Here is a 16,131-nt window from a genome sequence, read left to right on the forward strand (position 1 = left end):
AAGACCGACCAATCCTGACCCCGAACCAATGTAAGGATCCGAGTCAGAATCGAGCTCAAGTCAAGATCGAGAGCTCGAGTCGAGACCGAAAACTCGAGTCAATATCGAGCTTACAGACAAGAGCCGTTGCAATTCCACTAGAGGAGAGAATCCTGAGAGGAATTATGAAAAAGTTGATTTATCATGGGTCTCCCACTAAGTATTTTTAATTATATCTAAAGTAAGGTTCATCTACTATAAAGGGATGGTTATTATTTCTGTAAGGCAAGTTTTTGTTTACATTGTAATTCAAGCACCATATTCTCATATAGAGAAGAGTTGTTCTTCTAAGCTTCATAAATTGGTTCAACCCGTTCATTTCTAAAAATCATCTACTTTACAACCGTGTTTACTTTGTACTCTTTGCAATCCATATTTGATATTTCTATTTATCCTTACGGTTTGTATTAACCTATACCACATATCCTTAAAATTACGTATAAATTTAACTTTATCCGTTTTTCGGGTAAAACATATACCAAACCCATTATTTCTTGTAATCGGAGCAGATAAACGGTAAGAAAGTCATATATGAAGCTACAAATAGAGTACTATTACTTTCAAACGTGCACGCAGAGGAAAAAAACTTTGCATAATAATTTTGATATTATTATAATCTGACACGACGACTATATAGTTTATTTATCGCAATTTGATTAGGGGTCTTTTCGGTATTCCATAAAAGAAAATAAAAAGAACTCCGACTGTATATAGTTTCTCACTCCCTCCTCCTAACTTCAATTCCCTTCATCTTCCTCGTGCTATCGCCGAAGGGTTAACACTGTTCCTCACCAGTAATTCCAATTCATGCTTCTCAATTCTCTCTTCTTTATTACAGATCCATAGTTCAATTTCTCCCTCTTTGCGCTGTTGTGTTCACAGCTCTCGAAACACATCAGCTCCAATGACGGCAGAAACAAAGCGTGAATTTGACATTTTTTCATCGGCGGCCGAACCGCTGTCTCAATCTCGGGTCTCGGAACCCGGTGATCCGAACCGCGATAGGCCGGATGAATGCAAACCGGAATTGACCGGTTCGGTTTCCGGCGTTCGGTTCGAGAAAGCTCAGGTTAGGACTAGTGATAGTAATGGTATTGTTGTGTACAGGAGGAACAAGAGGCAGAAGACGGCAGATTCAACAAACGGCAATTCAAGTGGCAAAGTCGTAAATATGGATGAAACCGAGGGTAATTCAGGAATTCACGCGTTAGACAGTGACGTCATGGAGGTTGAAGTCAAGGAAGAGTCAAGGATTAGGCGGTTCACACGGTCAGCTTTGGAACTGAAGAAGATGGGGAAAATTCCAAATGGAAAATCTGAAGGTGAAGTTGAGGAGAGAAGTTGTGGTGTAAACACGTCCGGGAAGAAACTAGAAATGAAAATGTCGAAGAAGATTTCGATAACGGGAAGGCCTACAACGGTTAGGGAGCTATTCGAGACTGGTTTGCTGGAAGGATATCCTGTTTTTTACAATGGTGGGAAGAAGGTATCATTCTCTCACAATGTCGTCCACATTCCCCTGTTCCCTTAATATTAGGTTCTTGTTACGGTGCAAATATATTTAAAAACCGGTTTACTTGTTAGGTAATAATAAATAATTATATGTAATCTCCTGATGTGCATTAACTAGTGATCTAGGCAAAATGGTACGTAACCTGCTCAGATTAAAATTCATTAATAGTGTAAAAAATCTTGACACTATATATAACCTAAAATCTCTTAAATTAACCCGGGGCAAGATATTGGAGAATAGCATTAGAGGCAGTTATCTCTTTTTATGTAGATAAAGTTGCCCTCAATTATACTATACTTATTAGTTAAAAAAAAAAGAGTTACCTGTCGATTATGAAAAATAATCCAATCAGTTCGAAATGTTAAAGCAGAATAAAAGGGGGTACGATCTCAATATGTATGTCTAGAAAAAAATTGCGTTAATCATTATGGTCTTACAGAAAGACGTAGAGCTGTGCATAATTTGGTAAATACCGAATTACCATACCGAAACCGAAAATTTTGGTATTTGGTATTCTATAATTTGGTATTCGGTATGGTATTTGGTTTAAGTTTTAAAAAATATTGGTATTAGGTATGTTATTTGGTATTTTAAAATGAAATACCGAAATACCGATACCGTACCGAAATATATATTATATTACACAATAAGCATATTATTAATTATAACATAAATATAAAAATCTAAAATTTTAACTTTCCTTTATTCTCTAAGTTTATCAATTAACTCTAAGCAAGTAACAAAACATTTTTAATGATCAAATTTATTCTTTTATGTACAGTTTTCTCTCTCTGGGTTGATATTTGCTAGTTTTGGACAAAACTTTTGTTGCAAATGTTTTTAGTTTTGTACTTTTGAGTACTTTAATTTAGAATATTACAGGCTATGACTGTATGCACTAGTTAGTATTCAAGCCGAATAAACCGAAGTTACCAAACCAAATAAACCGAAACCGAAAGGATAAAAACCGAACCATACCGAATTTAATTAGGTACGGTATTGGTATTGCATTTTAAGAAACCGAATACCGAAAATACCGAACCGAAATGTCTAAATACCGTACCGTATCGACCGACGAACACCCCTAGAAAGACGAGTACTTAAATATCCTAACACCACAAAAGCCTAGGGGTAGGTAAGTTTGACTAAAGTTACTAGAAATGCGTTTGGATACCCTTCTTTTTTTGATTGGGTTTGACTTCAACTTTCCCAGAGCCCACCGTGCTCAAAGGGGGAGACTGGGTGTATGCATAAATTTCTACTAGCAACATTCATGCTAAATTTTTAAAACCATTATTTTTTTAACGACAGTAGGGCTAAAACTATATCGTGTAAATTGCTGTTGATCCGCTTCCAGCTTCTTTTCCTTAAATGTGCTTATGACTTGTGTCCATTTCTTGCTGCAAGACCTTTTAATGCTTTGATGAATTCAGTGGTTTTGTCTTTATCTTATGATAAATATTGTCTTAATTTTAGGGAATTCCACTCCGAGGAACAATTAAAGATACCGGAATTCTTTGTTCCTGTGATCTGTGCAATGGAACTAGAGTGAGTATTGAAGTTTTTCTATTTCTCTTGCTTCCCTTTTATCACACTTTAGTTGTCATTATAAACAGTTGTCTTAACTGAGTGCATACTCTACATTCTGTATCACTTTTGTAATGTTAGGTTGTCCCTCCTAGCAAATTTGAGATCCATGCATGTAATTCATACAGACGTGCATCAGAGTATATTTGTCTGGAAAATGGCAAGAGCCTACTCGACGTGGTCAAAGAGTGTAAGAAAGGTTCCTTGAAGACATTAGAAGAAACAATTCAGAGTGTCATTGGTCCAGTTCCTGTGAAGAAAAATCTCATTTGTCGGAATTGCAAGGGTGAGCTTGCTCATGTGAACTTGAATACAGTTACATGTTTCTTTACAAGTGTAATTAGAAGATATGTGGTTACTGTTGTGGCTAGGGTCTTTTGTTGCAACACTAGCTGGAAAAGATGAACCACTTTGTGATTCATGCATAATTTCTCTAAGATCAGAAGCCACTCCAACACAGTCGATAAACACTGAAAATGGGTATGTTTTTTTTTAAAAGTCGCCTCATGATCTTATCACTTTTGTTTGCTCCTTTTTTCTTTTGTCCACTAGTGGAGCCTGATTCTTACGATTAGTTGAGCACCAATTTAGATTTTTCTGATTTTACGGGATTCAGGCAAAAGGCTTAAAAGTTGGAACGGGAAGATATTATGTGTTAGATCTACTATGTGTCACTATAGTACTATTGTGCTATATACCTAGCATGGCTCACTGTTTTGATAGTTCCTCCTTCCCAAATTTCTTTGTCAGTATAACCACATAAAATTTGACATGAAATGAAACAAAAGAGCATAATAGAAGGGGTAAGCAATTCCTGATATAAAAAAAATAGAACGGGCAAGCAGTTTTTTTCGAATAACAAAGTGGATCAACTTAAACGGGTAGAATTTTTTATGTAAGACTTAGAGAGGAAAAAGATATAGGTTGAGTCAAAGTAATCAGAACAATGGACAAACAGTTCAATAAGACAAGAATATACAATCACTTGTAGTGTTTTTTTTTTTTTTGGTGAAGTAAGGTATTGCATTATAGGCATCAAGAAGATGCAATAGGCTACAATAGAAAACTTGGTTAACTCTTTATACAAAAAACTATTCTAGAGCAGGGAGTTAACCAAGAGCAAAAGGCAATGGCTACTAAACCATTGAGAGAGAGCTAATGAAATCTAAGAGGGGAATAATATCATTTACTGGGGAAAGGTTACTCCAGCTGAAAAGACTCATCAAACATTTAGACTTCAGGTTACAGTTGGAAGTTGAAATGCCATCAAAACATCTACGATTCCTCTCTGTCCAGATATGCCAGAAAATACATGCTGGGATCATTTGCCAGATCTTCTTGATGGATCTATCAACTTCCCAGAGGCTCCAGCTAACAATCAATTGTAGTGTTTGTAGCAAGTGGGTATCCAAAAATTGTGTTGAAGAAGCAAGGCCTCACTTACTTATACGTTGTATCAAATAGATGATTCCTTATTCTCTCAACAAATCAAGACATCACTTATTTATAGGTTATATCAAATAGTAAAAGAATCTATAGTTTGTTGTTTCTATTGAAGGGTCTAGATCCATGATGTTAAGAAATGGACATTAAGCCTAACTCAACTCTGAAACCTAGTTCATAAGTGAGGATTGCCAAGATCATATAAGGAGACAACAACTTATTCCCTCTACCAATATGGGACGCTTAACACCCCCGCACGCGACATCTGGCGCGTGAACAATAGAATGTGGAGGCCCTGTATTTGGTAACCAAGAATATGGATTGATCCGACGCTGATACAATGTTATGAAAATGTAACATGGTACATTCAGAGATTTTAGGTTCAAGGCTAACTGCTGCCCATTATCAAAAAGAATTTTTGTGCTTTGCCCATTGAAAAAATAAGCCCCACCACGTAAGGAGGTGTGTTGACAACATAATTAAACAAATAGAAGTGTACTCCCTCCTTAAGCTTTTAGATGAGATGGTCACACACCTCAACAACACATGAAATTGTGTATTGCTGAAAATTATGACAAGTTTTTAAGGAATGAAAATTGACATGAGGTAACACACTGTTGGGATAGTCGATATGCGCCACAAGCTGGCATGGACTCCACAGTTATCCCTAAAAAGGGATAAAAGGAGGACACATGATTGTTCAAGGAAGTGACAGAGAGAACCATAATACTGGCAGCTGGTCACAGGTTGATCAGATAGAATTTTAGCAATAAACAGAGGATGTAAGTGGTTGAGGACACAATGCTTATCATGGATTTAAACCTTCTATGATGACACTAAGCAGAGGATCTGATTAGCCCAGTGTTATCAAAGGCGAAAGCGCACAAAAGCTCTAAGGTCCATTGAGGCTTAAGCGCAAATAAAGCGTGGGCTTTAATGGAAAAAGGCGCAACTGCAGAAAAGGTAAAAATATATATATGTAATCCAAGACCAATAATTATAAGCATGAATAACACATATGCAGACAAAAAAATTGAAAAAGAATTACGATAAAATGAAATATCAATTATTTAGTGTCGTCTTTTCAAGATTACATTCATTGGCAAGGAAAAGTATGCCTTAGAGCCTTGATGCGATACTGAAGCGGCCCCAAAGCGAGGTAACACGCTCAACATGTTTTGGGCCTCGCTTCAGGGCTTAAGCGCGCCTTTGACAACACTCGATTAGCCTCCTATCCTGTTCTGTTAATTTTTCTTTTGAGAAGGTCATGTCCAGTTCTGTTATTGTTGAGATCTTTCTATGGGTTGACTGTTGGTTTCTCTATTTAATTAACTAGTAATGCATGTATCCTTTCGAAGAGATGGTTGTCTGACAAACTTATTGTTTTTTTCCCCATAGTTCAGTCTTTCTTTTTTGTTATAGTGGTCATTCTTAATCTTGCTTATTTTTTTTTGTAACAAATTTAGGTCGTGTGAGCCGGTTCTGAGCTTAAACTCCTCCGGAACTTCAAATGTGTCACCTATTTCGCTAAAAAGTACTAGAGGAAGAAAAAAGAGAAAGTAGGTATCAATATAGTTAATTGATTCTGCTTATCTTTGGTGCTTGTTGAACTTTTGTTCAATGTGAGTAAAGTGGGTTCATGAACATGTGCTAATGCTATTTTATTTGCATATTAAGGGCCATGGTGATGCATTTAAGTAGAGTCTCTCCTTCAGTGCATACTCTCTCCAGAAAGAAGAGGAAGACACCAAATAAGTGTGTTATTGCCCTTAATGTTTTCTGTTTAATTTTTTTCTTTAACAAAGTTAGTGAAAATGTAGCCTTTTGTCATCTTTCTCTTCTGACCTCTTTTTATTTGGACCGTCAAGGTTAACGCAGCCAGTTGTGGCTACGAAGTCGGCTGGAACTGCTACTGTATGCAGTTCATTCGGAAACAACATGCAGGACAATATCTCAAAAAAGTTGGTGGATATTACTCAACTTGTCATTAGAACTTTTATCTGAGAAACTACTGCTAACTCATATGGTGCCTCTTATTGTTCAAGTCAGATTGTCAAAATCAATTGCAGTTTCGAAGTACTCAAAAATTGTTTTGCCTGGTGTCTCAGTACACTCTAGGACCCAATGGAAAATGACAAAAAGGTTGGCATTTTTCTTTTGAATTACTCTTGTTAATTGTGGATTCTTCTGATAGCGATGTCACTTATAGTGCTTGGTTCTGTGATGTCACTTTGTTCAGGGATCAAAAGATGCATAAATTGGTTTTTGATGAAGGTGGACTGCCTGATGGGACTGAAGTAGCTTATTATTCTCGTGGAAAGGTTGCTGAGCATCTCCTTTACGGCTGTTTTATATAGTTGTTGATCCATTGTAAACAATGGATGTTTGCTCTTTTTATTTTCTTAATGTTATTTGCTTATTTATAACTGGCAGAAATTACTTGTTGGTTATAAGAAGGGATGTGGTATATTCTGCTCTTGCTGCAATACTGAGGTACAACTCTTGGAGACTGCTTAAGGTCTTCCCAATTGTCCTGCAAGATATTCTGATGGCATTTCATTTTTATGGTTAGGTTAGTCCATCTCAGTTTGAAGCTCATGCAGGTTGGGCATCACGCAAGAAACCGTTAGTCTTCATCGTTCTTGTTATCTGTCGTTCAAAGAATTTATATCACTAGTGACAGTAAGCGAACCTAATTCTGCTGACGCGATTCTAACTTGGGTACTTATCTTTGTCAATGTCTGCTGCAGTTATGGGTACATTTACACGTCTAATGGAGTATCTCTACATGAATTTGCTATATCTCTATTAAAAGGCCGCAAGTCTTCAGTTAAAGACAGTGATGACTTGTGCATCATATGCGCAGATGGTGGAAAACTTGTGCTTTGTGATGGATGTCCTAGGGCTTTCCATAAAGGTGAAAGTTGGATGTTTTTCTTGATTGACAATTCTCAATATTTTACAAGACTTCCTATTCTAAAAAATTATATTTTACAAGTCTTTCTTCTTCTCTCCTACACCCCCCCCCCCGGGTGATTGATGATTGGGTTCATCATGTTCTGTTGATTATCCATCCATTGTGTTGCTTTCCTTTCTACCCTTTCTTGGGGTTTCTATGTGAGGGTGGTTGTGCTGACAGGAGGTAAGATAGGACTCTAAGTGAATAAGAACTTGATTTTCAGGATGGGGGCATTGGGTGAGTTCAGGAAATAGCTCATCATTTGTGAATTTATTAACTGCAGTTTAATTGACTATTGGTATTTGTAACGGTGTGTAATTCTATTTTCAATCTGTTATATACACTTATATGAAACTGTTAGTGACGTGAAGCCTGTGGGCTGCCACATCTTAACTGAGAAGTTTCAAAAGTTGGGGTTCTATCTGTGATGAAGTTTCCGTTGATAAGAACTGGATTCTTCTTGTGGCTAATTTTTATTCTGAGGCTCATATATTTGTATGTAGATACCCACTTACCCTAGTTGCAGTAGACTTGCTATACCGTTTAAGATTTAAGAAATAGCATCTTCGCTCTGAAATTTCTACTTGGTATAGCTCTTTATCAGTTGGCCATTGCATTTTTAATGGGGATTGCTAGCTACTGAATTTGGATATTGTACTTGCTTATTATTGAGGTTGCATCCATAGCTATATTTTCTTGAAAATAGGTGTAGCTTAACTAAAGAAGTTCTAGAGAATACAAGTGCATAAGAGCTTGGGAATTGATGCAGAGTTAGTTCATTAATTAGTCAAAGCTCTGAAATCCTCGAATGACCAATCACCTTCACTTCGGAGCAGCTACGCCTCCTCTCACCCCCACCAATTTAAAAATGAAAAAAGAGCACACCCAAAGGAAAAAATCAGTATCAGGCTTAAGGTATGGTGGGACGTTAATCATGTTCCACATCCTTAACCCCGGCGGTCTTTCCGCACTTATCTTATCTTTTAGGTGAGGGTTTAGTGAATCAGTGCAGTATTAAGGATTAGTTAAGTGACACTCAAGGGTATGTCCTAGTGGTTAATAAAGTGGATGCAAATCTTGGAGAGCAAGGTTCGAATTCCTGCAGAAATGGGAAACGTTAAGCGATCTCTTTCCAGCTGTCTAACCCTTGGTGAGAAGAGTTACTTAGTACTTGTGCTAGTGGGAGGTAGCAGGAATCCGGTGGAATAATCGAGGTGCGTCCAAGCTAGCCCAACACCACCATTATTAGAAAAAGTGGGCTGAGTTTAGTTGACTGTCGGTGAGCATGTACATAACAATTTATTGATTTTGACCGGGCCTTTAAATGAGAACCACTACAGTCTCTGAACCTGTTGAATAGGTGTCACGACCTGAAATTTCCCACCGACGGGACCGTGATGGCGCCTAACATTTCACTTGCTAGGCAAGCCAACGTTAGAGAATCATTAACCAATTCCTTATTTACATTCAGTAATCAACAATAATTAACTAAGATGAAATATAATAAGTGCGAAATATTATCAATCTGTATTAATTACTACCACCCGGATCTGGAGTCACAATTCACGAGCATTCTAGAATTTACTACAAGTAATAGTCAGAAAGAAATACAATTGTCTGAATGAAAGAAACAGTAGAACAAAAAAGATAGACGGGGACTTCAAGGTCTGTGAACGCCGACAGATCTACCTTGAGTCTCCGGACAACGGACCAATAGCAGAATCTCGATCAACCCGAGCCGGTATCAAAATCTGCACAGAAAGTGCAGAGTGTAGTATCAGTACAACCGACCCCATGTATTGGTAAGTGTCGAGCCTAACCTCGACGAAGTAGTGACGAGGCTAAGGCAAGGCACCTACAAATTAACCTGTACCATTTTACAGTGTATATTCAAATAACAGAAATGAAGAACTAAACAGGAAATGTCGGGAGGGGAACATACTGAGGGGAATACAAGATAAAGAACTACAACAGAATGATCACCGGAGCAGTCAATATACCATGAATCAACATGAATAGTGAATACAGTAAGGAAAAATGCACGGCATCACCCTTCGTGCTTTTACTCTCAATCTCACCATAAAAATCAATAGAAACGGCACGACATCACCCTTCGTGCATTAACTCTCATATCATGGCACGGCATCACCCTTCGTGCATTAACACTCACAATATGGCACGGCATCACCCTTCGTGCATTAACACTCACAATATGGCACGACATCACCCTTCGTGCATTAACACTCTCCCTTACCATAATGCAATGCATAACTATCAACAGGGAGATAGAATAACAAGTACAAACTTTACCTCAACATTTGGTTCCATAACATCAGTCTCAACTTTGAAATAAAAACTCAATTATAACCAGAAAATCCGTAAACATGATAAGAACGATAAATTGAACAACACTAGTATAATACATCGCAATTAGGCATAGGATTGAGACAATATAAGAAAAACTGAGAAAACATGGAAAACAGGTAAATTGGCGGCGCATAAGTACTCGTCACCTCGCGCTCACATGAATTTCACTTAGCAAGTAATCTAAGGTTCCTAATTCCCTCAAGTCAGGGTTAGACACAACACTTACCTTGCTCCGAAAGCCACTTAATTCTCAACCACAACTTTTCCTTTGGAATTCACCTCCAAACCACTCGTATCTATTCAAAAATGACTCAATAATATCAAATTTTGCTAAAGGAATCAATTGCATTGCATAAATTTAGATTTCCTAAATTTTCCTCCAAAAAGTCAAAAATCGACCCCGGGCCCGCTTGGTCAAAACCCGAGGTTCGGACCAAATTCCATTTACCCATTCACCCCCGAGCCCGAATATATAATAGGTTTTGGAATCCGACCTCAAAATTCCCAAATTTTCGAAAACCCTACTTTCTACCCAAAACCCCTAATTCTACCATGAAAACCTTAGATTTTAGGTTGAAATCTTTTAAAATGTAGTGAAAGATTGAAAGAAACCAGTTTAGAATCACTTACCTATGATTTGGGGAAGAGATGGTCTTTGGAAAATCGCCTCTTGTCTTTTAGGTCCTTAAAATTTGGGAAATGAATGAAAATTCCCGTCCAAAAGCCATTTTGTTCGGCTGCAGACGTCGCATTTGCGACCTGAGCTTGCAAATGCGAAGGAGTCATCGCAAATGCGAAGCCCTTCACACTTCTGCTAGCCTTTGCAAATGCGAAGATAAGTTCGCAAATGCGAACCTTGAATCTTCGCAAATGCGACTAAATGATCGCATTTGGCGACTAAATGATCGCATTTGCGATCACTACCCTTCCCCGACTCCCTTCGCAAATGCGAAAATTATTGGCCCGGCTTCTCTTCGCATTTGCGATGAGAAGCTCGCAAATGCGAACCTCTCAGAGGTCGCAATTGCGATGCCTGATTGCGAGATCAGAGGCCTGCAATATCAGATGCACCAACAGTGTTTTCCAAGCCAAATCTCACTCCGTAGCCTATCCGAAACTCACCCGAGCCCTCGGGGCTCCAAACCAAACATGCATGCAAGTCTAAAAACATCATACGAATTTGCTCGCGCGATCAAATCGCCAAAATAACACCTAGAACTACGAATTTAGTACCAAATCAGATGAAATTCTCAAGAACAATTTAAAATTTCTATTTTCTCAACTGGACGTCCGAATTCAATCCCGGGCATACGCCCAGGTCCCATAATTCGATGCGGACCTACCAGGACTATCAAAATACGGATCCGGGCCCGTTTACCAAAAATGTTGATCGAAGTCAACTAAAATCAACTTTTAAGGCAAAAATTCATATTTTCATTAATTTTCAACATAAAAGCTTTCCGGAAACCTGCCCGGACTGCGCACGCAAATCGAGGAGGGTAAAAATGAGATTTTAAAGGCTTAAGAGCGCAGATTCGAGTTCTAAAACATAAGATGACCCTTTTGGGTCATCACAATAGGAAGATCTCGAAACATGCTGAACCAGCGCCCAGTTGATTAACTTGAACTTCATAAAATCTTGTATCCGTCGTCTTTGCTTAGTCCGGTTTTCCTTATGGGCTGTGTTCAGTTGTGTAAGTTATTAAATATTAAAAAAGGAATACATGTAAGGCAGAGGTTGACTATGCCTCCTCAGGCTTGGTGTTCCAGGTAACACAAGAAATTGGAGCTGCGTGGAGCTCTTTTTCTTTCAGCATCCCTCAATAAAATCTGTTTGTCTTTAAATCTTAGTTCTTTTAGGGGTCGTTTGGTTGGCGAACAAGCTATCCTGGGATTATAATACCGGGATTAAATAGTGGATATAATTTTATTTGTAGATGTTTGGTTCATTTCATTGGACTAAAAATGGGATATACTGGGTATAATATAAAACATGTGTTTGGTTTATTTCTAATTTTAACCTTGGATTTTTTGAATGACTTTGGGAAAGAGCCTTGGAGAAGGGCATCTTTGTTGTTGTAGTTTTTTATCCCAGGATTAGTAATGCCGGGCTCAATGTGGGATAGAAAAATACCACAATCGTGGATTAATCCCGGGATTGCTAATCCCAGATTCAAAAATTCAGCCAAACACTGAATAAGAAAATCTCGCATCTAATCCGGAGATTATTATCCTTTATCCCACCAATCAAACGACCTCTTAGAGTATATAGTGTCTTGGCTCTCCTGTTTCTGCAAGAAAATTTGAACCTTCTATTAAAGCTGTGCACCACTATGAAATGGTTCTGAAGGATCATTAGCTTCTGTTAAGTTTCTCATAGACTGATTTCATAAAATTAACCAATTTTGTTATGAATGGTATATATAGCTAACAATGAGTTATGACCTTCACTATACTTTGTAAAGTAAATTAAAACTTTGGCTTTGCTCTACTTGCTGTTACTTCTCACACCATTTAATTGATGTTGGCATGTTGCTTGCTGGTGCTGGTCATAGTATCATATTTCATCTACAAGGCTTTGATGTGTAATTTCAATGGTCTTGCAGTGTGTGCATCATTACCGGCTATCCCTCGGGGTAAATGGTACTGCAAGTATTGTGAAAGCATGTTACAGAGGGAGAAGTTTGCGGAGCGCAGTGCGAATGCCTTAGCAGCCGGTAGGGTCTCTGGCATTGATCCCATAGAGCAAATAACAAAACGTTGCATTCGCATTGTCAAGAATGCAGAAGAGGCAGAATTTATTGCATGTGTTTTATGCAGGTAATTCTTTTGCGAAAAGCACATTGGAGCCTAGCCCTAGCTTTGGTTGTTTGATCCAGCATGCCATGTCTTTTCTTTCTACAGAGGTTATGACTTTAGCAAGTCTGGTTTTGGTCCACGGACTGTCATCCTATGTGACCAGGTTTTTCCTCATCATTTTTTATATCTGTCTTATTCAACTAAATATATAAACCTGAAATACTTTACTCGCCATTTGCTTTTCAGTGTGAGAAAGAATATCATGTTGGCTGCTTAAAGAGAAGCAAGATAGCAGATTTGAAGGTGCGTGCATTTGCATTTCAGGACTCTTTCATGAGTAGTTCTTTTCTAAGTCCTGTGTGCCTGTATTCCTTTTCCTTTATTATCTGGTGAGATTTTGTTCTTTGGGGGTGGGTTTTGGGGTTAAAAGTTAATGCTTCTTGCACCACAGGAATTGCCTAAAGGAAAATGGTTCTGTAGTAAGAATTGCAACAAGATCTATTCTGCACTGCAAAGTTTGCTAACCTCAGGAGAAGAGAGGTTGCCAGATTCTTGTTTGGATGCAATAAGGGTGAAGGAAAAAGAAAACCGTTTGGCTGCTGTTGGTGAACTTGATGTTAGATGGAGACTTTTAAGTGGCAGAATTTCCTCTCGTGAAACCAGAAGGCTACTGGCAGAAGCTGTTTCTATCTTCCATGTAAGCATTATCCCTGATATCATTTCTTCAAAAGCTTGATCAATCGACATTGACTATGATATTTAAGGTACTATGAACAACAAAAGCTTGCTCTCCACTTTACTTGATGGGGTGGGGGAGGCCGGCAAATAAGTTACTCGTGCTCTTTTTGGTGTCAGTGTCTTTTGTCATTTTGTGACTCGTTTTTATGAATGGTATGAACATATTTAAAATTATTGCTCTTGCGCATTCAGAATTGCTGATGCGGGAAAACAGACTTGTTATGATGTTAGCATCTGTATATCATTTAAACTTGCTGTTCTGGTACTCTCTATTTCATTTAACTTGCTGTTCTGGCATTTATACCAGCCTTTAGTTAGCAGAGTCTCAGATGATTTACCATTTAATTGATCTGATATGGATATTTCTTTTCATTTTACCCTCATTAATAAGATGGCTTTCATCAAAGGAATGTGTCTTTCAAGAATTTCTAGTATATCTTTCATTGCATGTGTCAGCTTTGAGGAAAAAAGTTAGCATCAATGTTTTCATTATTGACTTTTCAGGATTGTTTCGATCCTATTGTTGATTCAGTAACTGGACGTGACTTCATTCCATCTATGGTCTATGGGTAGGCTTTGTTCTCCTTTGTTTCCGGAGTTGGGTTTTCCATGTAGTTTCGTGATAGCTCCAATCTTAGAGTCGCTCTTCCTCACCTTATCTTGCCTCCTGCAGAAGGAACATTAGGGGCCAAGACTTTGGAGGCATGTATTGCGCTATATTGACTGTAAAGTAAGTACTACAGTCTGTTTATTTAAAGCTCTTGGTAGTTTAAGCTTATTATGATTAACCTGCTCAAGAAGCTCTTTGGCTAATCAATGCAGCTCAACTGTAGTATCAGCAGGGATCCTCCGGATTTTTGGCCAGGATAGGGCAGAACTCCCTCTTGTGGCAACCCGTGTTGGTAGCCAAGGCAAGGTATAGCAATGAAGCTGCTCTCATAAGACCTCTCTTGTTCCTTCTATGATAGTCTTTTATTTTTCTGTCTTTTTACGTTTTGTTGCTTAGAAAATTTCTTGCAATACTTAGTTGCGTTAGCTAGAATTACATCTTGGAAGACCAGTTAAGCACGGTTCAAATTCAGAAGGCATTACCTTATATTTACATGTGTTTAGGCTTTTGGGTAGAAGAGTTGCATAAGTCGACGGAAAGAAATTAGCTGTCCGATAGAAAGCAGACAATATTTATTGCTTGGTCATTTATACCAGTGATGTATGTTTGAAGAACTTAAATACCTGGTATATGCAGATGGAACATGAAGGGGAGCCTTGGCGTAATTGGTAAAGTTGCTGCCAGGTGACCAGGAGGATATGGGTTCGAGCCGTGGAAACAGCCTCTTGCAGAAATGCAGGGTAAGGCTGCGTACTAAAGACCCTTGTGGTCCGGCCTTTCCCCGGACCCCGCGCATAGCGGGAGCTTAGTGCACCGGGCTGCCCTTTTTTATGCAGCTGGAACATATTGACCTCCAACAGTTGCCAGCCACTGCCAGAATGTCACTTTTCGCTGGATTGTTGGCATGTTCTTTAGTATTTATGTTAAAAGATGATCCCTTTTCCTTTTTTAACCTTAAAGTGATACCGATAGAATAAGAATTTAGGCTCTGACAAAGGAATCAACTATTTCGTGTATTCTAGTATGTAAATGCTCTGCTAAGATTCATTTAGGTTAACACCCCCTTTACCATATCCGTACGTAACAAAGGTGAATGTTAGTTGGCATATTTGTGAACTCTGATGTTTCATGATACAAAATATGGTGTACTTGCTTAGTTTACATGTTGGGGCAGCCTGTCTAGTTAACTAGAAGTGTATTTTTTGAAAGATATTTGAATGTTTACAGGGATACTTTCAGTTGCTGTTCTCCTGCATAGAAAAATTGCTTTCATTTTTGGGTGTGAGAAGCTTTGTACTCCCAGCTGCTGTTGAAGCTATGTCAATATGGACTGAGAAATTTGGATTCCAGGAGTTAACCCCAGATCAGGTTTGTTTAGCATGTTTCCATGCTGGTGCTGCTGCATCATATTTGGCCCTTTGAATGCTAAGCTGTTGTATTCTTTGCAGCTTGTCAGCTACCGAAGAACCTGTTGGCAAATGATTAGCTTTAAAGGCACATCTATGCTGGAAAAGTCGGTCTCTAGATGTAGAATCATTCAGCAGCGGGAAGCTGAAAATGATGTTCCAGATGAGTAGTTTGACACAGATGATATTAGTTTTATCCCATTTTGTAGAGCCATTTCTTTTCAATACATGTACATTATATCTTATTTGAGCAGAGATGGTGAGTAGTAACTTTTATGAATGAGCTTTAGCGGATCAGAATTGTGTAAAAAGGTTCTATAACTGCGAACATATCTTGAGTTCGATTCTCTTTCTTAACCACTCTTAGAGTGGGATCTTATTATCTAATATTAACCTCAAATTTGAGACGATTTAATGGAGTCCAATTCTGTAACAAGCTTTACAGTGAACCTTATCAACAATGAAGGTTTGGGTCATTATTTTCCTTTAAAACTACTGTTGAGTTTATTCCTCTTTTTAACTATCAACGAGGTTTCAGTATCAATAGCTGAACATTGCCATCTGAATATCAAAAGATCAACCTTTATCAACCTTTAAAGAACTTTCTACTCAACGTGCACACCTAGTAGTACAAAATGATGGAATTTTTTCTGGATTCTATTCTTTCTAT

General features: G+C 38.2%; 1 protein-coding gene across 2 annotated transcripts; it reads left to right on the forward strand.

Moving 5' to 3' along the window:
* The first annotated feature begins 764 nt into the window (after nucleotides 1–764).
* LOC104121606 (uncharacterized) lies at nucleotides 765–15,871 on the forward strand. Of its 2 annotated transcripts, XM_009633635.4 has the most exons (21): nucleotides 765–1,525; nucleotides 3,029–3,100; nucleotides 3,221–3,425; nucleotides 3,511–3,619; nucleotides 6,049–6,141; nucleotides 6,260–6,337; nucleotides 6,451–6,543; nucleotides 6,632–6,724; nucleotides 6,822–6,903; nucleotides 7,016–7,075; nucleotides 7,155–7,207; nucleotides 7,333–7,499; nucleotides 12,515–12,728; nucleotides 12,813–12,870; nucleotides 12,954–13,010; nucleotides 13,159–13,404; nucleotides 13,950–14,014; nucleotides 14,119–14,175; nucleotides 14,268–14,361; nucleotides 15,283–15,423; nucleotides 15,504–15,871. In XM_009633635.4, the coding sequence occupies exons 1-21, from the start codon at nucleotides 944–946 to the stop codon at nucleotides 15,630–15,632; spliced, it is 2,748 nt and encodes a 915-aa protein (XP_009631930.1). In that variant the 5' UTR covers nucleotides 765–943; the 3' UTR covers nucleotides 15,633–15,871. The 2 variants fall into 2 exon arrangements, with proteins under 2 accessions (XP_009631930.1, XP_070051149.1); XM_070195048.1 differs by lacking the exon at nucleotides 6,049–6,141.
* Nucleotides 15,872–16,131: the final 260 nt, after the last annotated feature.

This window comes from Nicotiana tomentosiformis, chromosome 2 (genome assembly GCF_000390325.3).
Source record: "Nicotiana tomentosiformis chromosome 2, ASM39032v3, whole genome shotgun sequence".
Classification (NCBI taxonomy): Eukaryota; Viridiplantae; Streptophyta; class Magnoliopsida; order Solanales; family Solanaceae; genus Nicotiana; species Nicotiana tomentosiformis.